Source organism: Apodemus sylvaticus, chromosome 16 (genome assembly GCF_947179515.1).
Source record: "Apodemus sylvaticus chromosome 16, mApoSyl1.1, whole genome shotgun sequence".
Taxonomy (NCBI): Eukaryota; Metazoa; Chordata; class Mammalia; order Rodentia; family Muridae; genus Apodemus; species Apodemus sylvaticus.
Genome location: NC_067487.1, coordinates 32,763,978 through 32,788,805, shown reverse-complemented (window position 1 = coordinate 32,788,805; position 24,828 = coordinate 32,763,978). Strand labels below are relative to the sequence as shown.

At 43.5% G+C, this 24,828-nt stretch overlaps 1 protein-coding gene across 1 annotated transcript; it reads right to left on the bottom strand.

Annotated features, from left to right (window-relative positions):
* Nucleotides 1-992: 992 nt before the first annotated feature.
* Dnajc21 (DnaJ heat shock protein family (Hsp40) member C21) lies at nucleotides 993-24,117 on the bottom strand. Its single transcript, XM_052159835.1, has 12 exons — nucleotides 23,787-24,117; nucleotides 16,436-16,529; nucleotides 14,681-14,804; nucleotides 14,329-14,451; nucleotides 13,538-13,842; nucleotides 12,898-13,049; nucleotides 8,178-8,265; nucleotides 6,262-6,420; nucleotides 5,792-5,834; nucleotides 3,766-3,938; nucleotides 1,903-1,978; nucleotides 993-1,428 (listed from the first exon to the last, which is right to left on the bottom strand). The coding sequence occupies exons 1-12, from the start codon at nucleotides 23,881-23,883 to the stop codon at nucleotides 1,261-1,263; spliced, it is 1,602 nt and encodes a 533-aa protein (XP_052015795.1). The 5' UTR covers nucleotides 23,884-24,117; the 3' UTR covers nucleotides 993-1,260.
* Nucleotides 24,118-24,828: the final 711 nt, after the last annotated feature.

Sequence of the window (24,828 nt, the reverse complement as noted above, 5' to 3'; positions counted from 1 at the left end):
GATTTCTGAGTTCAAAGCTAGCCTGGTCTACAGAATGAGTTTCAGGACAGCAGGGCTATCCAGAGAAACCCTGTCTCGAAAAAAAATAAATCAAAAAGAAGAAAAGAAACAAAGAAAAGAAACCTATTTGGCTAGATATGGTGGCAGGTAATCCTAACAACAGGAGGCAAAGGCGCAAGGATCTGTGACCTAGAGGCTAGCTCCATCTACAGGGCAGGTTGTGGGTCAGCATAGGCTACACAGTGAGATCCTGTCTCCAAAAACAGACACACAGACACACACACCACACACACACACAAAGAGAGGGGGGCGGGATTTTAAACTAAGCAGGGTAGGATAGGCTTCTTATTCTAGCACTTGAGAGGTTGAAGCAGTTGGAGTCTGAGCTACGTAGCAAGAACTTGCATGGTTTTGTTGTGGTGGTTGTTTTTAAAGGACTAAAAGAAAGGTGCCCCCCCCCCCAAAGATTTAAGAGGGGGAAGCAGAACAAAAACCCTCTGAGAACAGCAAGCATGGGGATGGGGCATGAGGAGCACTTTCCTGTGAGGAGTCATTCAAAGTGCCCTTCCACATGAGAGTCACCAGGCTAAAGGAAGTTCGTGTCAACTAGATGCCTCCACCGCCACCATTCCAACATCCCTATTATTACGAGTATGTCAGACTACATCAACACACCACCATTCCAACATTCCTCATCGACTATTACCAGTATATCCAACTACATCAACACAGCTAAACCGCAGACACACTATTCTTGAACCAAACTGTATGTCACTTAGCTCCATCTGAACTTAAGGAAAAAGTAGCATGGAACTGAATACTGGTCATTTTTCCAGAATTTTATAATCAGACTGGAGTCGTGGTAGGAAGTGTGAAAAGATATCTGTGATGTTTTTAAAAGAGATCAGAGTATTTGAGAAATCACAAAACAATAAAAATAACAATGAACAAAGACACTCCAGAATTAAAACACTGAAGCAGAAGGGCACATGTATGTGTCAAAATAATTTAATTTTCCCTGTACATTTCCCTGTTCACACAAAAAGTCCAGATACACATTTATAATATTTACCTGTCATGAAACATTCAAGTGAATTCAGATGGCAAAGTAGAATTCAATCACTAGTGAAATGTTTAAAAATATATATTAAACAAAAATGTCTTTATAAGATAAAAATAATCTTCCACAATGCAATGAATTGCAGATCACTGAAATTTTAACTCTAGATTATTTCAGTTCGGTTTTGGTTAACAGACTTCCTATCTATTTCTGCGCTTCTCTTTCTTGTTTCTACCACTAGTTACACTGGTTACAGATGCCGCTGCTGAAGGTGCTCTTGCATGACCAGTAGCCTTTAGATGATCAAACAGTTTATTCCGAGATGGAAATTCACTGTGGCAAGTTGCACAGCTGATGAGGATGTCACTCTGAGGAGAGGGGGAAAAGCACATCAGAGCAAGTGGTAAGCTGAGAAAAGTGTTTCATGACTTAATGTCAAGGTTAAACATCAAAGAAATGCAAATCTGGCAGCTACCTAAAGGCAGAAGTTCTCATAAGATAAATCAACAACACTATCAACTCTGAAGGCCCAGACTGTCAACAACTTTCACTGCACAAGACTACAAGAGCCTGTGCTTCACAGCTGATCTTCACAACTTAACCCACAGAACTCTTATTCCCAAGGTCTTTCTTAGATTATAGTTATAGAAAATGAAGTAGCAACTCTGCCAGTATCTAGTATTTCCAATTTGCATATATTTTTAAAGAATTTATAACTAGGTAGAGGGACAGAATTCCTAGAGAGAACTAGGTAGATATGAATTCTAGTTCACTCTTGGAAAGCTCATCAGTACAGACATGAGCAAGGCCACCGTGCAGCCTGTGAGGATGCTTTGACCTACCACTGGTTGTGGTTCAGCAGGTACTTTGACAGATTTTTTCACATCTTTGGTTTTCTTTCCTTTGGATTTAGGAACACTGGAAAATAAATTATTTTATATAATACAAAAGTGAAAATCGTTTCTAGTTGTCATCTACTTCCAAAAATATTCAAAAGATTAAATGTATGAGTCAAGCTGATTTATTCATCTTAATGACTAATTTAGTTAATTTTCACATGTCAACAAAGAGCTTTAAAAAACAACCTGAGAGGTAAAAATTTAGCACAAAACTAAAGAATTTACTTAAAGCAAAAGCTAAATCAATGCCCCCAAAACATTATTTATTTATATATGGTATTTTTACTGAAAAGGAGAATACTTCACACTTCCTTTACTAGCACATGATATTGAGTGCCCTATAATAAACTTCATTGTTTTTTTTTCCCTCCAGTTTATTGTTTTTGTAGTAGTTATTTTACCTTTTAAAACATGTATCACACTATACCCAGGCTACCCTGGGTCTATATTTACTATGTAGACCAGGTTGCCCTCAAATTCCTGACAACCATCCTGCCTCAACCTCCTGAAGGCTAGGATGGCTGGTGTTAGCTACCATGGCCAGCTAACAGCTTGTCTGTAAGGAAGGTCTCAACAGCTCTAGAGTCAAATGAGAATAAAACATGACAAAAATATATTTTTCATAAAGTTAATTCATTATATACTAAAAAATTTGCTTTTATTTAAAATGGTATCTGGGATGACTATGGGGCTGGAGAGATAGCTCAGCGGTTAAGAGCACTGACTGCTCTTCCAGAGGTCCTGAGTTCAATTCTCAGCAACCACATGGTGGCTCACAACCATCTGTAATGAGATCTGATGCCCTCTCCTGGTGTGTCTGAAGACAGCGGGAGTGTACTCATATACATGAAATAAATAAATAAATCTTTAAAAAAAAAGAAAGAACAAAGTACAATGTGTGAAGATGTCATAAAACAAACTACTCATTTTATATGCTAGCAAATAAATTAATACTACAAAATAATGTCCTTCTGCTAATCTGGAGAGTTTTCCCAGTACCCTTTAAACCAAACACCACAGCACCAGCCACTGATGTCAGGCTCCTCCTCCTCCTCTGCTTGACTCCTGAACATTCCTCTCAACCACCTTCCTCTGAGCTCTAACTTGTTCTCTGCTGTGTGACAGGCAGGAATGCTGTACTTCATTCAAAACCAAGTGAGAGTGCTGAGGCAGGAGGACTGCAAGTTTGAGACCAGCCTGAGCTATCCCAACGAGGGAGTTCACCTGACTTCTTAACTGCCAAGGAATGGTAGAATGCAGCACTTCTACATACACCCCTACAAGAGCAGCTTCGAGGGTTAGATGGAGTCATGCTAGTCTTCAGCAGTTAAGAAACTGAATTCAATTTCTGATTGAATTCAATCAGTTGAATTCTCCGAGTCCTCACATCAGTAAAATGAGAAAACTGAACTATTATCGGTGGTTGCTGAATCCAAGAGTCTTTTATCATTCCCAAGTGAATATTCCATGTAGAAGTCACATGGCAAGTAAAAAAATCTTTAGTTCTAGACACAGGAGAGTTCGGACCTACAGCTCCACCTCTGAGCCAGTCCTTATGCCCACTGAATAGCCCAGAGGATGGTTATAGAATAGGCTCATGGAACTAGACTCTTCCCCTGGTAATGACCATGGTGGTATTACTGCTGCCATTGTGACAGTTAGCAGGATGTCACCTCCTATCTCTCTGTTCGTGTCTGTGTGGTATGCACATCTAACTCAGGATGGGAGGAGGTTCTCTGCCCTGCTCTTGATGCCCTTACCGTTAACAACTCAGTAGTTAGGAAATAACAGGAGCCTCTGCCTCACCTTTTAGCTTCACTTTTCGGATCCTCACAGGCTTCTGTGGTCTCTGTAATACAGATATTTTCTTGGGGCTTATTTTCTAATTCTTTGGCATTGTCTCCATTTGACTTAATCTCTTCTGGATCAATCTTTCCTTCTTCTTCAGTTCCATTTTCATTGAAATTGTCATCAAAATTCTAGAGAACATATATGCCATTTTAAAACGAAACAGACAATGCTCTTAAGTGACCTGATGAGCCATCTCTCCAGCCCATTTTTTCCTAAAGAAAATCAATCTAATGGCTTCATTTACATACATGTGCATGCATAAACGTGTAGTGTGTGTGTATGTGCAAGTGCACATGTGGAGGCAAAAGCCGTTGTCAGGGGCCTTGATGATCATCCTTGGTCTGTCACTAGACCTGATGCTCACTGAGGAGCCGGGCACCCTGCCATATGTGGATGAGAAATATATTTAACCTATATTTCCTTTTTTTTCTTTTTTTTTTCTTTTTTTTTTTGGACAGGGTTTCTCTGTGTGGCCCTGGCTGTCCTGGAACTCACTCTGTAGACCAGGCTGGCCTCGAACTCAGAAATCAGCCTGCCTCTGCCTCCCAAGTGTTGGGATTAAAAGCGTGTGCCACCACCACCCGGCCTTAACCTATATTTCTAATGGCATTCATCTAATAATGTGAAAAAAGCAATGTATTAGCAAAAAGGAAAAGAAAATTTACACATATATCCCAGTCACAATTTAATTAATTAAGTGATCTCTATAGAGAATCCAAGATGATTGCCTTGGATTGTAATGAAACCTTACTTTTTCTTTTTGATTTTTGTTTTTCAGGACAGGGTTTCTCTGTGTAGCCCTGGTTGTCCTGGAACTCACTCTGTAGACCAGGCTAGCCTCAAACTCAGAAATCCGCCTGCCTCTGCCTCCCAGGTGCTGGGATCAAAGGCATGCGCCACCACCGCCCAGAGAAACCTTACTTTTACAGTCTGGATAAACAATAAGAAGTCACAAACAAAGGTTTCTGTCAAACATTACAGAATGCAACTTTGGTTGATTCTGGATTCTGGTTTAAACAGCTCATCATGTTTACGTACTCCGGTGTGCCCTCATACCGATGTATACTCTCCTTAACACACACGCTTTTCCTCTTGCACTAACTCAAGCAAGTGGCAGGGAGATAGGAGTCTCTGCCACATTCCTCTCAGAACGAAGCTAATCTCAGAGAAGTCCACATTTCAGGTCTTTGATAAGGTCCACATTAAGGTCTTTGATCCATTTTAAATGAGACTATTGCACCCAACAAAATTATTCTTTAAAACCAAAGATTAAAGCCGTCCATGACAGATTAAATTTACATACACAATGACCAACACCCAAATTTTCCTATGTCCAGACTATAATTGTTATCTTGACTGAAAAACCCTAACATCAGATATATCCAATTTAAACACAATGGCACTCAGTTAATTCCTATCAGGGAAGTTCTTCAAGTATGCAACAGTAACTACGGACATACAAGGAGGAAAATGCAATAAATCCTGAAAACATTTCACTTCCTTCTGATGAGTTTTATAGGACTGAGGATTGTTCAGAGGGTGACGAGCACATGCTGGACCAACCTGAAGACCTGAGTTCAAACCCTGCACTACAGAACAAGATGGGCACAGTCTGTACACACAGAACTGTAGGCGTGGCTGTGAGGATCCCAAGGACTTGCTGGCTTCCAACCTACTTGAAAATAAAGCTTCAGGTTCAGTGGGAGACTGCCTTAAAGGAACAAGGCAGAAAGTGACCCACGAGGACATCCATCCAAAAGTGTACGTAACAGCATCCACATCCATACACATACACAACACATGTGCACATCACATATACAATAACTTTAAAATTTATAAATTTTACTAATTACAAAATAAGTGAAGATCTTCCCCCTTAATATAGAGAATACTAAGTAAACAAGTACACTTCAAATCTACAACAGGTATTGTATTATTTATAATGTAGGTGTTAGATGTATAATAAAAGCTTTCAACATACCTGTGCTGATTTCTGTTTCTTTTTCTTCTGTTTCTTAGAAAGCCTAAGAGAAACATGTAAATCAAAAATGTTAAGTATTTGACTTAGTGAAGATTTACTAAGTAAAAATAAAAAATACTGAAACAGAATAGTAAAGAAATACTAAAAATGTGCAATAATTTCATACAGCATTGAAATGGCAGGAACCTGCTCACATCATTGTTTTAGAGAACACTGGACAAATAAATAGTAATTAGCAGGCCACTGCATAAGGAGGAAAATGCGTTCAATATATTTATAACATAATCTATACCAGCCTAAGTCTCTATTCCTCATTTAACCCTTTAAGGTCCTGCTAACTAGAGGAGATGCAGACAACTTCAGGGTAAGAAGTCACAAACATGTCTGGAGGAATAGATTTCCTAAAGAAAACATACTTAAATACTATCTCTACTGTGACTGTGTCAGTGGCATTTAATACTGTGAATTACTTTTGCTTTGGTGTATCTTCCATTTCTTCCTCGGAATTGGCATTCAATAAATTTTCGTCCATCTGAGCTCCTGAAAAATGTTCTTCCTCCTCCTCCAACTGCTGTTTTAACAAGGCAACCATTTCCCGGTGTTTCTTTGACTTCTCGTGATTCTTCATGCTGAAAAAACAATCTACTATGAGTGGCTACACCATGGTAATCACACATGCCCAGGTACACTGTGGGAAGACTGCAACCACTGACCTGCTAAGTGGCAGGAGGTTACACAGATGTCTGTCGGGACTGCAAGAGTCAGGACAAAGTGCTTTTTCCCAAAACCAGCATTCCCCTCATTACTTCCTTTTTATTTAAATGAATTTTCCTGCCAATTTCTTTTATATTTTGTTTTTTTTTTCTATTCTAAAACTTAAAGTCTTTGCCAGGTTCCTTTTAATCACTAAGTATTCATTTAATCTATGCTGCAGGTCACAGTACAGGCATCTAAGGATCTCTGGAAACTGTAAGACACATTCTAATTGCAAGATGGCCTAGAGAAGAAGTGGTGTCAAGCCTCAAAGAACAAGAGCGGTTCACTTCCTTTTGTTTATTCAGCAGCGTATTCTCACCTCCTTCTCACCATCTTAAATATGAGTTCAGACAGGTATCCCAAACTCCATAGGCAGAATTAACTTATTTGACATACAGGAAACCAAAGACGCTCTACAAAGCAGGGCTAACAGCATGAAGCTGTGAGGTGCAGTCTAGGATACAGTGGCCTGGGCAGGCTGCTCAGCATCCATAAGGACTTCCGATGACGGCTGGTGTGGGAGGCCTGGGATACACAGCACTGCGGTACCGTCACCACACGTGGCTGCTTATCTGAACCTAGCCATAAAGGGACAGGCCCGAGAAATACTCTTTTTAAAAGGTTTACAGGACTAGTATATTGTAAATAGGATACAACAAGATCAAAATAAAAGAAACAAAGAAAAAATTCCAGATTAAAGGAGGCTAAACACATAAGCTTAGTCATACATCCCCAGAGTGGATTCTCTACTGAAATGGGGAGATACAGCATACTGCTAAAGAATACACAGATGAAACTAGGATACGGACACAAATTAGGTGCAATTACCAAGTCAACGTTACAGTCTCTTAAAGTGATAGCATTTCCTTGCTACTGAAAAATTATATTTAGATCTAAAAGAAAGTTAGATGTAAAGAAGCATTATATATGTAATTTTCAAATTATTGAGGGAAAAACTAGATGCTTGTGCAAGTGTACATGCCTGTGGGTGCCGAGAGCAGAAAGCATGCAGACACTGAGGGCCACAAGCTAGGGGCACAGCACAGACTAGTCTTCTAACTTTTCTTTAGATGTGGTAATTATTTCCAAAATAAAAGTAAACTTAAAAATCTGACTGCTGCCTTTGTGTTCTTGTTTCTACCTCTCCTGCGTCTCCTCCTACCCCAGTGTCTCTCCTTTGGTTAGCTGGTACCCTCTCTCCTGACTCCCACAACCCAGTCTCATCGTCGCCCTTTCTTCTTGACTGCAGGAGTTTTGCTTCTTTTCCCTGGTGACTTGGCTCTCATCCCCCCCCCCCCCCCCCTGCATGCTCTTCCTTCTTCCACAGTGGTTCCCACAAGATGAAGCACTTCCATGGTGAAGTGAGTTTCACCCCAGGAGTGCGGAGATCAGATTTGGTCTCATTTCTCCCTCACCTGGGACAACCACGATTTGTCATAGTTGAATTTCTGGAAATAGCACACAGGAATATTGAAATATGTTAATGGCTACAACAAGCTTAAAAGCACAAATGCCTCCTCTTATTGTACCAAGCACCAGAGGGTGAGGGTGCTGCTGATCAAACTGCACCAACCATGCTCTCCTCAACACCATGCCTTACAACAGAAGGCAAGTTCAAGACGGAACTTACGCCTTTTCTGTCTTGAAGGATTTGTCACAAGCTGGGCAGTAGAGGTCACCGTAGAGCTGGGCCTCCTCAGCCTCCTCACTGTCCTTACCTGTGGGAAGAAGCTAACATGTTAACAAAGCATGCATCCTTACGAAGGAATTCAAGATGCACACAACTTAGAAATAATTGGTTTTCCTTTACAAAAAAAAAAAAAAAAAAAAAAACCACTGTTGGTATTTGAGTTGTCCCTTTTGAGCATCACTGTGTTTGAAGGAAGAATTCAAATTAATCACCTCATCCTTCAAGTTCTTTTCTTAAATTTGTTCAGACGTTGTCAGAAAATTCTAAAACCACCAAGTACCACTGCCATGTCTTTACCATAAGTTCTTTTTCAATTTTCTTCAGAGATTTGCTTCAAACACACTTTGAGCTACCCCAACACAGTCCAACTTAGTTTATAGCACTCTCACATTGCCAGCGAGGTACAACACAGCTTACTACATGTAAGGTCAGCACTGTTTTCACAGACCTTTTTATTATACCCTGAGGCTTATTACAGTCAACACCATCTGTAAGCTCTAAGTGACAAACCTTAAGTGGGACTCTCCACAGACTTACTTTCTACTTCTAAAAAATTAAGTAAAATGATTATTTCAGATTTATATCAATAAAGATGCCACAATGTCTCATATTCCACGTTTTGGTTCTTTGCAGATAGAAATGATTCTGAAAGACAATCTAACTCAAATTATTAATAGCTAAAATGCACATCCTATGTTCTTTGGGCAATGCTAATTTCAGCAAATCCCCTAACAAAGGATGCCTAAAACCTTTACGGTACAGAACCAAATAATTACTGCCTGTTCCATTTCAACTCCATACTTATAAAATGTGTATAATGCTACAGCTTTACCATCCAAGGCCTGACAGCGAGACATGCATGGTGTTCTTCAATTTCTTTCTTTCTTTCTTTCTTTTTTTTTTTTTGGTTTTTTGGATTTGGTTATTTTGAGACAGGGTTTCTCTGTATAGCCCTGGCTGTCCTGGAACTCACTCTGTAGACCAGGCTGGCCTTGAACTCAGAAATCCGCCTGCCTCTGCCTCCCAGAGTGCTGGGATAACAGGCATGTGCCACCAACACCTGGCTTTCTTCAATTTCTGATAACCTTCATTCTTCCTGGTCACTGTGGTGACCTCAGTATATAATCTTTTCCCTTTCTTCCTATTTAAAGGAAGCACTTTATTGCTTCTCTTTGGCAAATTCTATGTCAGCATCCAGTTTCTATACTTTCATGTTTGGGGGCCATCATTACATAAAAGTTATGTGACTACAAGTTCTACGAAAGCATCACAACTGAGCTGACATCTATTTGGCTAGTGAGGAAGAGCTACTCAGTGACTAAGGAAGTATGTACTGTGCAGACACTCTGCAGAGTCAGAATGGGACAGTGTGAGATTTCATCACATTACACAAGCCAAGGCAGGATTTAAAATGTAGAGGACTTATTTCTGAGTTATTCCATTTAACATGTTCACACCATAGTTGAAGAAAGTCAAAGTGCAAAAGTAAATTGGAGGGATAAGGCAAAGTCACCGTATCATATCATTTCTTAATTGCACATCAATGTCCAACATTTCCCACACATGGAATCATCTTTAATATAGCAAACAATTAACAAAAATTCTGGCTTTAAAGCAGAAAAATCTTTTTTTCTATATAGAGACTGCCAGTTATACCAGCACCACTTACTGAAGATGTTCTTTTTTTCCATTATATACTTTAGGCTTCTTTGTCAAAGATCAAGTGTCCATAAGTATGTAGGTTTATTTCTGGGTCAATTCTATTCCACTGGTTGACCTGTTTCTGCACCAATACCATGCAGGTTTTATCACTACTACTCTGTAGAGGAGCTTGAGGTCAGGGATGGTGACTTACCCAGAAGTTCTTCTATTGTTAAGAATTCTTTTTGCTATCCTGGGCTTTTTGTTTTTCCATATGAAATTGAGAACTGCTCTTTCCATGTCTTTGAAGAATTGTGTTTGAATTTTGATGGGGATTGTGTTGAATCTGTAGATTGCTTTTGGTAGGATGGCCATTTTTACTATGTTAATCCTACCAATCCATGAACATGGGAGCTCTATTTTCTGAGGTCTTCTTCAATTTCTTTCTTGAGAGACTTGATGTTCTTGTCATATATGTCTTCCTCTTGTTTGGTTAGCGTTACACCAAGATATTTCATATTATTTGTGACTACTGTGAAAAGTGTTGTTTCCCTATTTTCTTTCTCAGCCCATTCATCATTTGTATAAAGGAAGGCTACGGATTTGTTTGAGTTATATCCAGCCACTATGCTGAAATTATCAGCTCTAGAAGTCTCTGGTACAATTTCTGGGATTGCTCATGTATGCTATCATATCTGCAAATAGTGATACCTTGACTTCTTTGCCAATCCCCTTGATCCTTGTACCCCCTTGACTTACTGACTTTTTGTTGGCTTTTGTTGACTTATTGTTCTAGCTAGAACTTCAAGCACTATAATAAACAGATATGGGGAACAACCCAGATGTCCCACAATGGAAGAATGGATACAGAAAATGTGGTTCATTTACACAATGGAATACTATTCAGCTATTAAGAATGAGGACATCATGAGTTTTGCAGGCAAATGGATGGAACTAGAAAATATCCTGAGTGAGGTAACTCTAACCCAAAAGGACATGCACTAATAAGTGGATATTAACCAAAAAAGTACAGAATACCTAGGATACAATCCATAGAACTCAAGGTTAACAAGCAGAAGGGCCCAAGGAAGGATGCTTCAATCTCACTTGGGAGGGAGAAGAAAACAATCACAGGAGACAGAGGGAGGGAGGGACCTGGATGGGAGAGGGTGGGGAAGTTGAAAAGGGGACTAAGATCAGGTGTTAGGGAAAAGGGAAGAGGAGAGAAGCCCTGGGGGTCAGCAGAATGAATGGAAATATGCAACCTCAGGAGATAGGAAGTAGGGGGGACCATCTACAAAGTACCAGAGATCTGGAAGGTGAGAGACTCCCTCTTCAAGGGAGGGACCTTAGATGAAATGCCCAACAGTGGGGAGAGGGCACTTGCAGAGTCTACCTCTAGTAGAATGGGTATCAAGTGGAGGGATGGGGTTGCCATCCCAGTCAAAAATTCTGACCCAGAATTGTTCCTATCTAAAAGAACTGCAGGGACAAAAATGGAGAAGAGACTGAGGGAAAGGCAGTCCAATGACCAACCCAACTTGGGATCCATCTCAAGGGGAAGCTCCAAGGCCCGACACTATTACTGATGCTATGGTAAGCTTAAAGACAGGAGCCTAGCATGGCTGTCCTCCAAGAAGCCCAACAAGCAGCTGACTGAGACAGACACAGATACTTACACCCAACCAATGGACTGAAGTCAGGTTGAATTAGGGAAAAGCTGGAAGAAACTGAGGAAGAGGGCTACCCCATAGGAAGACCAGCAGTCCCAACTAACCTAGACCCCTGAGATCTCAGACACTGAGCCACCAACCAGGCAGAATATATGAGCTGGTCCGAGGCCCCTGACACATATACAGCAGAGGGCTGTCTGGTCTGTCCTCAGTGGGAAAGAATGCACCTAACCCTCAGGAGACTTGAGGACCCAGGGAGTGGGAAGGCCTGGTGGGGAAGGGTGCATCCTCTTGTAGACAGAGGGAGGAGGAATGGGATGATGAACTGTGGGAGGACAGAACAGGGTAGGGAGGGGGGTGCAAGAATTAACTGTAAAAAAAAAAAAATTAATTAAAAAAAGAAAAAGAAAAATCTGGATTTTTTAAAAGTACTCATATGTTCTCAGGCATATCCCACAAGTTCAGACTCCTACTCTTCTCATGAGTTAAATGATGATAATTCCATTAGCAAGATCTCCACTTGAGTAATATTTCCTGAAGATCGGGCAAGGTCTTCTATATAAAATGACTTCATAAATTAAAGAAATGTAATTAGATCATTTCACATTTACAGAGTGTTCTATACTTTTCAAAGTACATACTACTTGACTCATTAATAAACCATACTCAAACCATTTGGGAAAAAAAGATGTCATCTCAGTTACTTGTCTGAAAATCTACAGTTTATAAATAAGTAAAATTAGGGAACTCTATTCAGATCAGTTTTGTGTTTGGAATAGCTAGTAATCATGAGAAAATCAGGATTACAGGTCAGCAGTCCTTAAAGGCCTAAACCTTACCTGTTAAAATAGATACTCAGTGCCTGCACTATAACAATGTAGGTAGATAAAGTACCTTCCCTAAGTCCTAAGAGGGAGGAATACAACCCACAGCACACATACTCTTATGCAACAACTACTGTCCTAAAAGAAATACTAAAACTTGCTGGGCATGGTGGTGCACGCCTTTAATCCCAGGACTCCAGAGGCAGATCCCAGAGTTTAAGGCCAGCTGGTCTACAGATCTAGTTCCAGGACAGCCGTGTCTATACAGGAAAAAAAACAATCTGGGAGAACAAACAAACAGCAAACAAAGTGCTTAACAAATGTCCTTTGATTGCCCGTTCGAGCTCCCAATGTCTGGTTCGGTCTAGAACACAGGACTGCGGCCCTGTGCCATGAAGCACAAGTCAGGTGCTCTCTGGGTTCATCTGCTCTGCCGTTCTTACACCTGGGCCACACTGTTCATCCAAGTACACACAAGAACATTTATTTCCCCAAATTCCTTAATCTAACAAAGAACATTACCATCTACTCCGTCCTTGGGCTCCTGCTCCTCCACTTCGTTTTCATCTGATCCGTCTCCAAACTCCTTTTCGTACCTTGCTTCCATCTCCTGCAGCTCCTTCTCCAAGTTGGCCATAGTCATCCAGCTCTGTTCTCTGTACTGCTCTGCCAGCCTAGACACAAGCAGCGCCTCAGTTCCCCGGACAGCACAGCTCTGCACGGCTGTCAGCCAGCCCTATGAGAATCCCTGAGGCCGCCAACAGTGGAAACCCATCACCCACCTCAGTAGGAGTGGGGCGCAGTCGCTGGACCTAGCTGGTTTAACTGCCCTACTAAGTAACAGGACTTGAAATATAACCCTCAGCAGCTCAGCCAAAGTCCTCAGGTGACTCTAAGTGTTCTCAAGTATAAAGGGCTTCTGAAGGAAAATATGTAAACAAAACCCTAGATGTTTACACAGTGGTTAAGAAACAATGCCAGAATTCAGAGATTTTAAAAAGAAGAAAAACTATGTTCTAAGCTATAAGTCAGGATGATAATCAAACTGAAATGGAGGCTGCGAGCGGACCCCTTTGGACAGGCTCTGCCCTGCTGGCCACCCTCTGACACACACAGACCCACGTCGTCGTCGGCACACAGGGCCGAGCTCCAGATCACGTACTTGGCCTGCTTCAGCTTCTGCTGCCTCCTCATCTCCTCCGCCTTCCGCGCCTTCTCTGCATTCTGCTCCTCCACGAGCTTCCGGTGCGCCTGCACCCTCTTATCGCGTTTGCGGATGAAGGCTACGAGCTGGCGCACCAGTTCGTTTTTCTCTTTCCTCGCTTTGTCTCGGATCTTTCTGTTCTCCTTCTCCATGGCCCGCTTCTCCCAGCGGTTCGCGGCCTGCCGGGTGTCGTACTCCTCCTTCCAGGCGAAGCTCTTCTGCGTGCAGAAGCTCTGCCAGTAGGCGTAGAAGGGGTGCACCACCTAGGGCCAAGGAACAGGGGGAATTGTCTGGTTTGCTTAAATGTCTTAAAAAGGCAGAAGATATTAAGGAATAAAATATCTTCTAGCTTTCTTCTCATGTATCTAAGATTCTGTTGTGTGCTTCTTTTGCAATGCTGCAGACTGAACCTAGGGCCTTTGTGAATGTCTGACCACTAAAGCACAACTCTGGACCCTCAGACACTAACATTATTAATCACTGGACAAAACAGTTCTCTTAAAGACTTTCCAGGAAAAGACACTCACTGTCCTAGGCAGATTTAGCAAAGAAAAAGAGTCTCGCTGGCTAGAGACTGTAGAAATGGACTACTACAACCACAGAGAGAACAAGTCGAGAGTCGGCACTAGGAGACAGGTACAAGCTCCTAAAAAGGGAGGAAGAAACTCAGGCCAGGAGATGATTTCTTGTACTAGAAAACCCTGAGAGAAAACCCAGGAGAGTGAGGTGTAAGGGAGTTTTTCTTTCACCGTGTCATAGTCGCTCTGGGAATCGCCGAAGGTTGGAAAATCCTCAACATCTCCCTCTGACATACACTCCAGTTCTTCTTTTGCAATCAGCTCAAAGACATCACGATACACTGCATAGAAACCCTAAAACAAAATAAGCAAAGCCAGAAACTCAGTGAACCACAGAAAACAGGACTTAGTGCTGAGGCAGGACAAGTCCCAGCCCTCACTCCCTCAAGTGCCCTTCACCGACTCATGTCCATGGCTTAAACAGGAACAGGCCTGAATTCACATTCCATACAATTTGAAGGCAGCTCCACATCTGGGTTTTACTTTACCACTTGAGGAGAAAGTAGAAGTTTTCCGGTCTTACCTTTTCATCGTCCCCATAACCAGAATAACAGGTAACCGTGAAATAATGAAGCAGATCTAGGCTGTCGTCTTGATATTCCCCATCAAGCCCTCCTTTAAGTAAGGCCTCTCTATGGTTGTCATACCTAAAAAAATCAAAAGTGAAAGGGGCTGGACAAAGAAGGACTTATTTAAATGCAATTATATAAAATTTCACACGGACTCTGTCCTTCTCAATCAGCTAACATAATAGTGTATGTCTTAACATGTGAACTCATAACCTCATGGACTTAAAGAAATCAGACAATTAAAATACTAGGAAGTCTTTCAGGAACTGAAGATCAAAATCATGCCTGCAACTTCTAATACCATAAATAATAGTAGCCCTTATCAACTTGGAATTTTAGACTCTCCCTCAACAGGTAGCTGGAATCTATAGGAAAGAGAACTACTAAATGGTATAGTATTGAACATAATGTGGACCATAAGTATATATTTATGACGTAGGAATTTACCATCATGTACCTGAAAAATTTATTTGTATTTATATAAACTTCAGCTAGGACACATATACATACATACACACACACACACACACACACACACACACACACACACACACACACACACGACAATTTGCTCTTCATAAAAAGTCTGCAATAGTATTTATCATTATCCTTGCTTGATACGACAGGAAACTAAAAGCTCAATGATATTAATACTGCTTGTTCATCATCATAAAATCAATAAGCAGCAAGACCAGAATTCAAAGTCAGGTGACTCCTTCTGCAAAGGCCAGGCTCCTCACCTCAGAATGGTAACAAGCACCTGGCAACAGGAAAATAAGCAGGCGGGAATGTTAAAGGAAATGAGACAGTCTAAGATCCAGAGGAGGACTAAACAAAGAGAAGCCACACAGGATGCCAAGGGAAGGTAAATGGTTTTGCTTAGTTTTTGCAGAGAAGATCTCCCGATATAGCCCAAGGTGGCTTGAAACTCCCTCACCATGTGTCCCAGGTGACTCCTGAGGACAGGGACCACAGGCAGACAACAGGCACGTGCATACATCTGGATTTAGTTCAGAATTTCAAAGTCCTTGGTCAGAGAAAAGTTTAAGCTCTTCTATGAGGTTTAAGAGCATTTGTACAAAATTTCCTTTTAATCCTTTCTCTTTTGAGAAGTCGGTATGCTGTACAGAGCTGAAGCAGATGACTTTCATGGCAGTACCTTGTTAGGAGCAGGATTTTTCACTATTACATCTCAGCTCAAAATCTATTCATTTGTAGCAGGGCTGAGACACTGAAAATTCAGAACTTTGAACATACAAATTCTTGTTACAAAATGAAACTGTATTATGAGCTCATCTTTGTTAAGAGAACTTATTCGTATGATAAAATGTATTCAGGTGCTCTATAGAAATGTAATTCTTACATTAAAATGATTAAAATAAGAATTGCTACGAAAAACAAACTTCCTTCCATGTAACAATTAACTTGTCACACACTAAAGGAACCCCACTCAGTGAGAAACCACACCCAGCATCTGAGTTAAAGCTATGTAACATCACCAGACTTGTTTCATGGACACCAGACAGTTGAAATAATCATCCCCTAAGTTCCTTCCTGCCCACATACTGCACTTTACATAATGAAGGACAGATGCTTCAGGGCACCCCCAACCACTCAGTGTGTTAAACTGGTAAGAAACCAACGACCTCATATTGACCATTCCTGCTAACAAATTAAACATGGATAAAAGTGGCAACAACAATACTTACCATGCTCTTTCCTGAGGGTCACTTAAGACATCATATGCAGCTTGGATTAATTTAAACTGCTCAGCTGCTTCTGCGGCATTATCCAAATTTTTATCTGTTAAAATAAAGCCACAGAAATTTAGTTATGAAAAAAGTAGACGCATAGGCCATCAAAATGGCTGAGTGGGGAAAGGAGCTTGTTCCCAAGCCTGAAGACCTGAACTCAAGTGTGGAACCCGTATGGCAGAGTGATAAACTGGATCCAGTAAGCTGTTCTTCCTCTGGCCTACGCATGATCTCCATGTACCCTTCATGGCATACCTGTCTACCATATACCCCATGTACATAAACGTGTGTGTGTGTGTATGTGTGTGTGTGTGTGTATACACTTATATACTTTTCTTTTGAATAAGCTAGGCATCGTGTGCATGTCTTTAAGCTCAGCACTTGACAGTACATGCAACTGGATCTTAGAATTCAAGACCAACTTAGTCTAGCTAGTTCCAGGCCAGTAAAGGCTACAGAGTTAAACTGTGCATCAAAATATATATGAATTTTAAATAGTAGGGGCTGCCAACACGGTACAATAGATAAAGGATAAAGATGCTGCCCATCAAGCTGGACAGTCTGAGTTCAATCACTGAGACCCACATGGTAGGTGGGAAAGAATCCACTCCTGCCATTTGTCCTCTGACCTCTACATGTGCACCTTTTTTACATATATACGCTTATTATTCTTTTCTAGGTCATGCTTCCTTAACTGAAACACTCAAAAGCAGCTTTGCCTGCCAATGGCAGCAGCAGTGATCCCTGCTTCATTCTTGTTTAAGGCCCTCTTCAGCACTGCTGGTCTGACCAATAGTAGTGCAGGAGGAAAACAAGGTGTGGTATGAGATGAAACTGGACAGCAGCCTCCATTCTGGGCTCTTGTCATCCCAGAAATACTCATGTGACAGTGCAAAGAACTCAGCTTCAAGGGATCAAGTCCAAGGGATGAGGAACAGAGGACAGGAGGGAACAAATGGAGATCGGCCAACAATCATGTTGGTGAGTCTGGAAGCAGGTCCTCCCAACAATGGTGAGACAGCCTTAGCAGAAGGCAGACTCGAGAAGCTAAGCCACTCCCACATGCTATGCGTCTGAACCCTCGGAGTCTGCAGAATGAGCTGATACACATCAGTTTTTCTGTTTGCTGTTTCAAACCCTAAGGCTTTGGTAATTTTGTCCCATCATAAGTGAATAATACCAGTGGGAGAAGAGAGCCTTGGGCCCGTGAAGGCCCGGTGCCCCAGTGTAGGAGAGTACAAGAGCAAAGAGGTGGGAGTGGGTGGATGGGTAGGGGGTACACCCTCATAGAAGCTGGGGGGGGGGAAGGGATAGGGGCTTCTGGGGGGGATCAGGAAAGGGGATAACATTTGAAATGTAAATAAATAAAATATCCAATAAAAAATTTTTTTAAAAGTGAGTAATAGCCAGGCAGTGGTGGCGCACACCTGTAATCCCAGCACTCTGGGAGGCAGAGGCAGGAGGATTTCTGAGTTTGAGGCCAGCTTGGTCTACAGAGTGAGTTCCAGTACAGCCAGGGCTACACAGAGAAACCCTGTCTCCAAAAAAACCAAATCCAAAAAAAAAAAAAGTAATACATCCATAAACTAAACTTTTGGATCTAACATGGAACACATCAAGTTCTTTAAGCTCCTACTACTCAATACTTGTCTTCTAAAAGTTTAAGACATGACAGAATTGTTCCCTCCAGTCTTGCAGCCTTACTATTTGTGTCCATGCTGAGAAGGGCACTGTGCCTCCTCTTATTTGTCATCAGCACCTGATCCCAAGTCATACAGGTGGCTTTCTGCCAAATATCTAACACCAATATTTTTCCAAGCATAGCAGTTTGCCATGACTCTTTATCCTGTGAAACTAAAAGTAGCTTTACATTAACTAAAAATAATTTCCAGCTGCTATCTATACCTCTGTATATGCCTCACTTTCCATGAAGAGTAATACAACCTAATTCTAATGCCCCTTTCAGAGTGCGCCCATTTGAAGGCAGCCAGCATTAGCCAATCAACTGAGTTCTGAATAAGAATGGCCCCCATGGGCTCAAATGTTTGAATACTTGGTCCCAGTTGGTGGAATTGTTTGGGAAGGATGAGGAGGTGTGGCCTTGTTGGAGGAGATGTGTTATTTGGGGCGAGCTTTGAGGATTTAGAAGGCTAAGACCAGTTTGAGTTAGTTCTCTCTGCCTCCTATTTGCAGATCTAAATGTAAGCTCTTAGCTGCTGCTCCAACCATCTGCCACCTGCTACTTCCGCTCAGTCATCATGGACTAATAACCCTCTGAGACCATACAAACAATATAAGCCCTTTTCTGTAAGTTGCCTTTGCATGCTTTCATAGCAATAGAAAAGTAACTAAAATAAGGTGGAAAGAGGAGCTTACTAAGTGATGCTTCCTGGAAAGCACTGTTCTGTGAAAAGGTATGGGCCTGGGTGGTCCTTGTGACAGCCTAGCCTACCTGCTGGGTAGTCCTTGTGACAGCCTGCCCTAACACACCTGCTGGGTGGTCCTTGTGACAGCCTGCCCTAACACACCTGCTGGGTGGTCCTTGTGACAGCCTAGCCCAACTGCTGGGTGGTCCTTGTGACAGCCTGCCCTAACACACCTGCTGGGTGGTCCTTGTTACAGCCTGCCCTAACACACCTGCTGGGTGGTCCTTGTGACAGCCTGCCCTAACACACCTGCTGGGTGGTCCTTGTGACAGCCTGCCCTAACACACCTGCTGGATGGTCCTTGTGACAGCCTGCCCTAACACACCTGCTGGGTGGTCCTTGTGACAGCCTAGCCCACCTGCTAGGTGGTCCTTGTGACAGCATGCCCTAACACACCTGCTGGGTGGTCCTTGTGATAGCCTAGCCCACCTGCTGGTGGTCCTTGTGACAGCCTGCCCTAACACACCTGCTGTATCCTCCAGTTTTAGCTCTCCATTACAAGAATTGTAGCAGACAAATTCATACCTCAAAATTACTGTTCCTTTCTTCCAGATAATATTTGAAACTTGCCCTTATGATGGGTACCTGGTCCTTGTAGTAAAGATTCTGTTCTTCATGAAAGTTTAGGTGTAACCACATGACTAAGTTAATAAAATCTACAAAACTATTCTACAGAGGGTTTTAAGAACCTTCCTTAAAAGGCAACTACCCTTGTCTCTTCTTTACACATTCCTTCTCGTGTGACTAGTATCTTGAACTGTCACTTTGGATGACAAATGAGGGTCCATTTGAGAACTACTCCTCACAAAGTCCACTGGCCATAGGAGAGAACTGCTATCCTAAGCTGTCCTAGCAGAGAAAGCAATTCTGCCTTTGAGCCTCACTGGTTATGTTTGATTCAAGGGTTCCACACACAAGATGATGGAGCAAGTCTTCAATGGCTTCATGAAACACGGGCGTTATCACAACTAGCCACCTCCGATTTCTTGAAAGGTGAGAAAAAAAATTGGTTTTTTGCATTAGCTACGACACCCAGCTTCCTGCCTCATTCAGTTGCCTCATTCACAACCCTTCCCTAGTACACATCCCAGAATCATGAATGGCTGACACCCTATCCTCTAACTTCTAAAGCTAACCTTTCCCCATGTTTATCTTTGCTTGTATGTGTTCGTGAGTTTTTAGGCACATGTATGTGTGCATGTGGAGGCTGGAGTTCGGCCTTGGGAACGGTTCCTCAGGAGCCATATATTTTTTCCTTTTAAACTTAAAATTTAAAAATTACTTATTAGTTATGTAAGAAAGTGAAATCCTAGACTTAACTTTTAATATTTTTTCCCCTGGGGTAGTAGCATACTCTTTCAAGGGAAAGCTCCCTGGACAAGCGTTAAGATTTCGATGTCTTCATCAACTCATTCATAAACAGACCCAAGGAGGAAGGGATGAAGACAAATCCCTAGGATACTCTGGTATTTTTCGATATCCATCTCAGCATTCAACAAGCATACCCTATGTGGGGTTGCTAAACAGCTACGGTGTCACCAACAGTCTACACTGCCTTTTTGGGGGGGGGGGGCGGGGGCTTAGAAAAATTGGAGAAACATTCCTGTTAAGACACAATAGTGCAGTTCAAATTAAATAACCTAAAAGCTAAAACAAACAAAAAAACGCTGACAACTGATTCTTCTTACATTAAAAATATTGGTTGCCAGGTGTGTGTTTGTGTGTGTATGTGTGTATGTATGTGTGTGTTCCTTTTTATCAGTATTGCACCTAGTCCAACTTCTTCCCATTCCTTCCCTCCCTAAAGAAATTTGTAGAAAGCTAAAGCTTTTAAACACATAAAACCTATGCATATACTATCTAATAACAATAACAGATATAACTTCTGGGGCTGGAGAGATGGCTCAGCAGTTAAGAGGACTGACTGCTCTTCCAGAAATCCTGAGTTCAAATCCCAGCAACCACATGGTAGCTCATAAACATCCATAATGAGATCTGATGCCCTCTTCTGGTGTGTCTGAACACAGCTACAATGTACTTATAATACATAAATGTACATATAATAAATAAATACATCTTTAAAAAGAAAAACAGATATAACTTCTGAGTGGAATGTTTTTTCTGAAATGTTTCCAATCTGTCATTCCATAACAATCGCTTTCCCTTTACATAAGTGCATCTGTGCTAGACGGCTGTGTCGAGCTGAGATTAACAGCTGGAGTGAAACGAAACAAGCGATAAAGCAGCCTACATCTTGGCACATATTTTGGTATTGCAAACACTCACTGGGCTTTACCGGGCATACATTCTTGCACTGTTCTGAGTGGTTTTCTCTTGACACCAGCCCATACTCTGGTGTTATCTTCTAAACCTTCTTACAATGCCTCCTGAAAGACTCCCTTGCAAAGGCTTGCTCTGAGAAAGCATCATCACTTCTCTGCAGGTCTCTGCTCCTCCTGATACAGCACTCCTATGGCTGCCCCAAGGTGGCGCACCACTGACCCTCTGTCACTATTCCTTCTAGTGGTCTCCCCTCTGTGCCCTTGTCCTCTCGCCACTCTTCTCAACCACTGAGAGACTAGCATCTTGCTCAGTACTTCCACTATGGTCCTCCTGGCCTCACCTCCAGGCTGGCCTCCCTCCCTGAAAGACTCCCTCCCATTACAACCAGAGAGACACTTGAAAGACAGGCATTCATCGCCCTGGTGTTTCCAGTTCTATGGTCTACCAAAACTCTTGGGCTAAAATCCTACTGCAGAATTTAGCACATCCCTCCTGGCCTGCTCCTACTGGGTCGGTGATGCTAGCCTCTGTCCTAGGCTCCCTCCCCCTCTCTCCAATAGGCTCACCACCCTGTCACTTTGTGTCTCCACCTACAAGTTACTTCACAGCCAAGCTTCCAGGATGGCTTCTCCTCATCTCTCTCACCCACATACACAAAGCAGGCCAGGCATGGCCTTATCAACACTTGAATTTGCCCTCACACAGACCTTCTCTTCTAGGATTCAAAATGCCTGAGTTTTCTTTCCTGAGTCTCCACAGAATGCATATTCAACCAGGGCAAAGCATATGCCTTTGGCCTTAGAATTAACTCTCTGTCCTGCCCTTTACCTTTCTGAAAAATCAAGACACTCCCAACTTCCTTCCAATCCCTAACTCAGTTTCTAATGATGAGTCATTACTCTAGGACAATGTTTTTCTGCCATTTCTACATTTTCTTTGGATCTATCTACCTTGACTATTTCTTTTGACTTCCTGCTATGATAAAAATCCTGCACTTTCATTTTGTTTTGTTTTGGTTTTTACGAGACAGGGTTTCTCTGTGTAGCCCTGGCTGTCCTGGAACTCACTCTGTAGATCAGGCTGGCCTCGAACTCAGACACCTGCCTGCCTCTGTCTCCCCAGTGCTGGGATTAAAGGCATGCACTACCACTGCGCGGCTCCAATTCTGCACTTTCAATAGGTGTGTGTGTGTGTAAGTGTGTGTACTCGTGTATATATACATATGTTCCTCATTTATTGTTATCACACCAATACTTATGTCTTTTGTTCCATCTACTCTGGGCCTTTCTTCCCATTCTGGGTCTCCAGTCTTCCACTCTCCCAAACCATGCGATAGCCTTCCTTGTAAGTAAGTACTGCTACTGCCCTCCATCCCCCCAGGAAATTTTTGACCACCACTGTGCTCTTCCTAAAACGACACAGTCCAGAGTCCTCCCTGTGGAGCTGCCTCAGAATCTCTAGGTACACAGAGGAACCCAGCCCCAATTACATGGGTGCTTACTAGGTGTTGTATTAACCCAAACAGCATTTGCACTATTTTGCTCAGACAAGTTGTTAACTCCCATGTGTGCAAGACATGTTTTCCTAACAAGATTCTGAAGTCCCTTCAAAACCTACATATTATACCCTTGTGCAAGTGATTTGCATCTTCTGGACAGGTATGAGAAAAAACTGAGCTTAAACATGTTTATATTATAGGACGTGGGTTTTTTTTCTCTCTTTTAAGCAAAAAAAAAAAAAAAATGTATACTCTTCCAAACCTATTGGTCATCTATGTGTGCATATCCAACTTCCGTAGACTCTGGGACGAACAGCTTAAAGGTAAAGCGAAACTATTATTAAAACAAAACTATAACCAAAACAGGTAAGCCAGCCACAAAATAAAAAAACTACATAAAATCACCCGTGCTTGGTGGCAATGGGCAGTCATCCCAATTACTTGTAAAGGTGAAGCAGGACGATCACACGTTCAAAGGCTCTGCCTTGGCCACGTAGCAGAGACCCCCATCTCAATATGATTCATTAAAAACAGGGGCGGGCGGACTGGATGGCGGAGCGCTTGCCAGCAACAGCAGGTGCGGTGCCCGGCGCTGGCTTTAACTCCGAGTGCCCAGAGAGGCGGAAGAGAGCCCGAGGAATCACAGACGGACGGGATTCAACTACTAAGTTTCGTAGCCTGGGAGGGGAGACTCCGTTCAAAGTCACGCACACCCGTTTTACAGCAACAGAAGCCATCCCGGGGAAGCCAACTCCTAATCCACCTCGCCCACTTCCCGGGCCGGTCCCCCTCACTGGAACGCGCCGTGGAAAACTCGTGTCCTGTGCGGGGCCGGGGCTGCGGGAGCCTGGGAACTCTCAAGGCGGGCGCGAGCGGGCCTGTTTAAAAGCCAGTCCCCGGCCGGCGCGGCGTGAGGGGCCGGCAGCCCGGCCGCAGGAGTCAGAGGAGGCTGCACGCCGACTCCGCTGCCCCTCGGCGGTGCGGGCAGGGCCGCGCCGTCCCCCACAGCGTGCGCCCCGCCAGGCCCGGCGGCTGGCGGGGTCGGCCCGGCCCGGGGTCTCGCGGTCCCGGGGAAGCCTCCCGCCCTCCGGTCACCTACCCGGGTGCCACCTCAGGGCCAGCTTCCGATAGGCCTTCTTGAGCTCCTCCTCGCTGGCGTCGCGCCGCACCCCCAGTGCCTCGTAGTGACACTTCATGGCGGGGCTGGACACGGGGCCGGGACCGGGGCCGGGGCCCGGGGCGGGGCCGACACCCGGGCCCGGGCAGAAGCGGCAGCGGCGGCGCTGGCTGTCCTCTCCTCCGGCAGGAGCCCGGCGCCAGCAGCCCGCCAGCCAGCGAGCCCGGCGGCGGCGGCGGCAGCGGCGCGGGGCGGCGGAGGCGCGCGGCGGTGGACGACGCGGGCTGCGGCACGCGGGCGCGCGGAGGGGGCGGCGCCGACAGCTCCGCATGGGCGGGGGCTGGGCTGGGTTCCGGGGGAGCCTCGCGCCGCGGAGGCGGGGCCTGGGCGGGGGAGGCAGGGCGGGGGAGCCACGCCGAGAGTCATTGTGAGGGGCACAGTAGGCTGTTTGAGTGGCCCCGCCAGCCGTGCTGAACGGAGGGCAAGGAGGGCTGAATGTGGGACGTAGCCTGGAAAACACCTCCCCGGCGTTCGGATTATTTCTCTGCAGATGAGGCAACTCGAGCTTCAAGGAGTCAAGCGCTTAGTTTCAGCCAGAAGTTCTTGGTGGAAACGCTGGGGTTTACCATCTTTTCAAGTGTCTTCAGCGACCACTTCCTAGGACATCCTTTTTTTTTCTCTCTTATCTTGGTTGATATGCATGATAAAGGACAGCAAATAAGATGATTGTTTAAATCAGTTTTTAAAACATTTTTAAGGTAGCGTGCCAAAAAGCCAGGCTAAGCCATACCAAGTGACAGGTATGAAGAACAGTTTTAATCCCAGCCCCCACCCGGGAGGCTGAGGCCGGTTTATCCTGGAGTTCCAAACCACACCTTCAATTATCTGTGAATTCAAGGCCTGCTTGAATGAGTTAAATTCATGATCCTGCCTCTGCCTCCCAAATGCTGGGATTAAAGGCGTGCCCCACCTCTGCCCGGCCAAGGAGTTAAATTCTTGATCCTGTCTCTGCTTCCCAAGTACT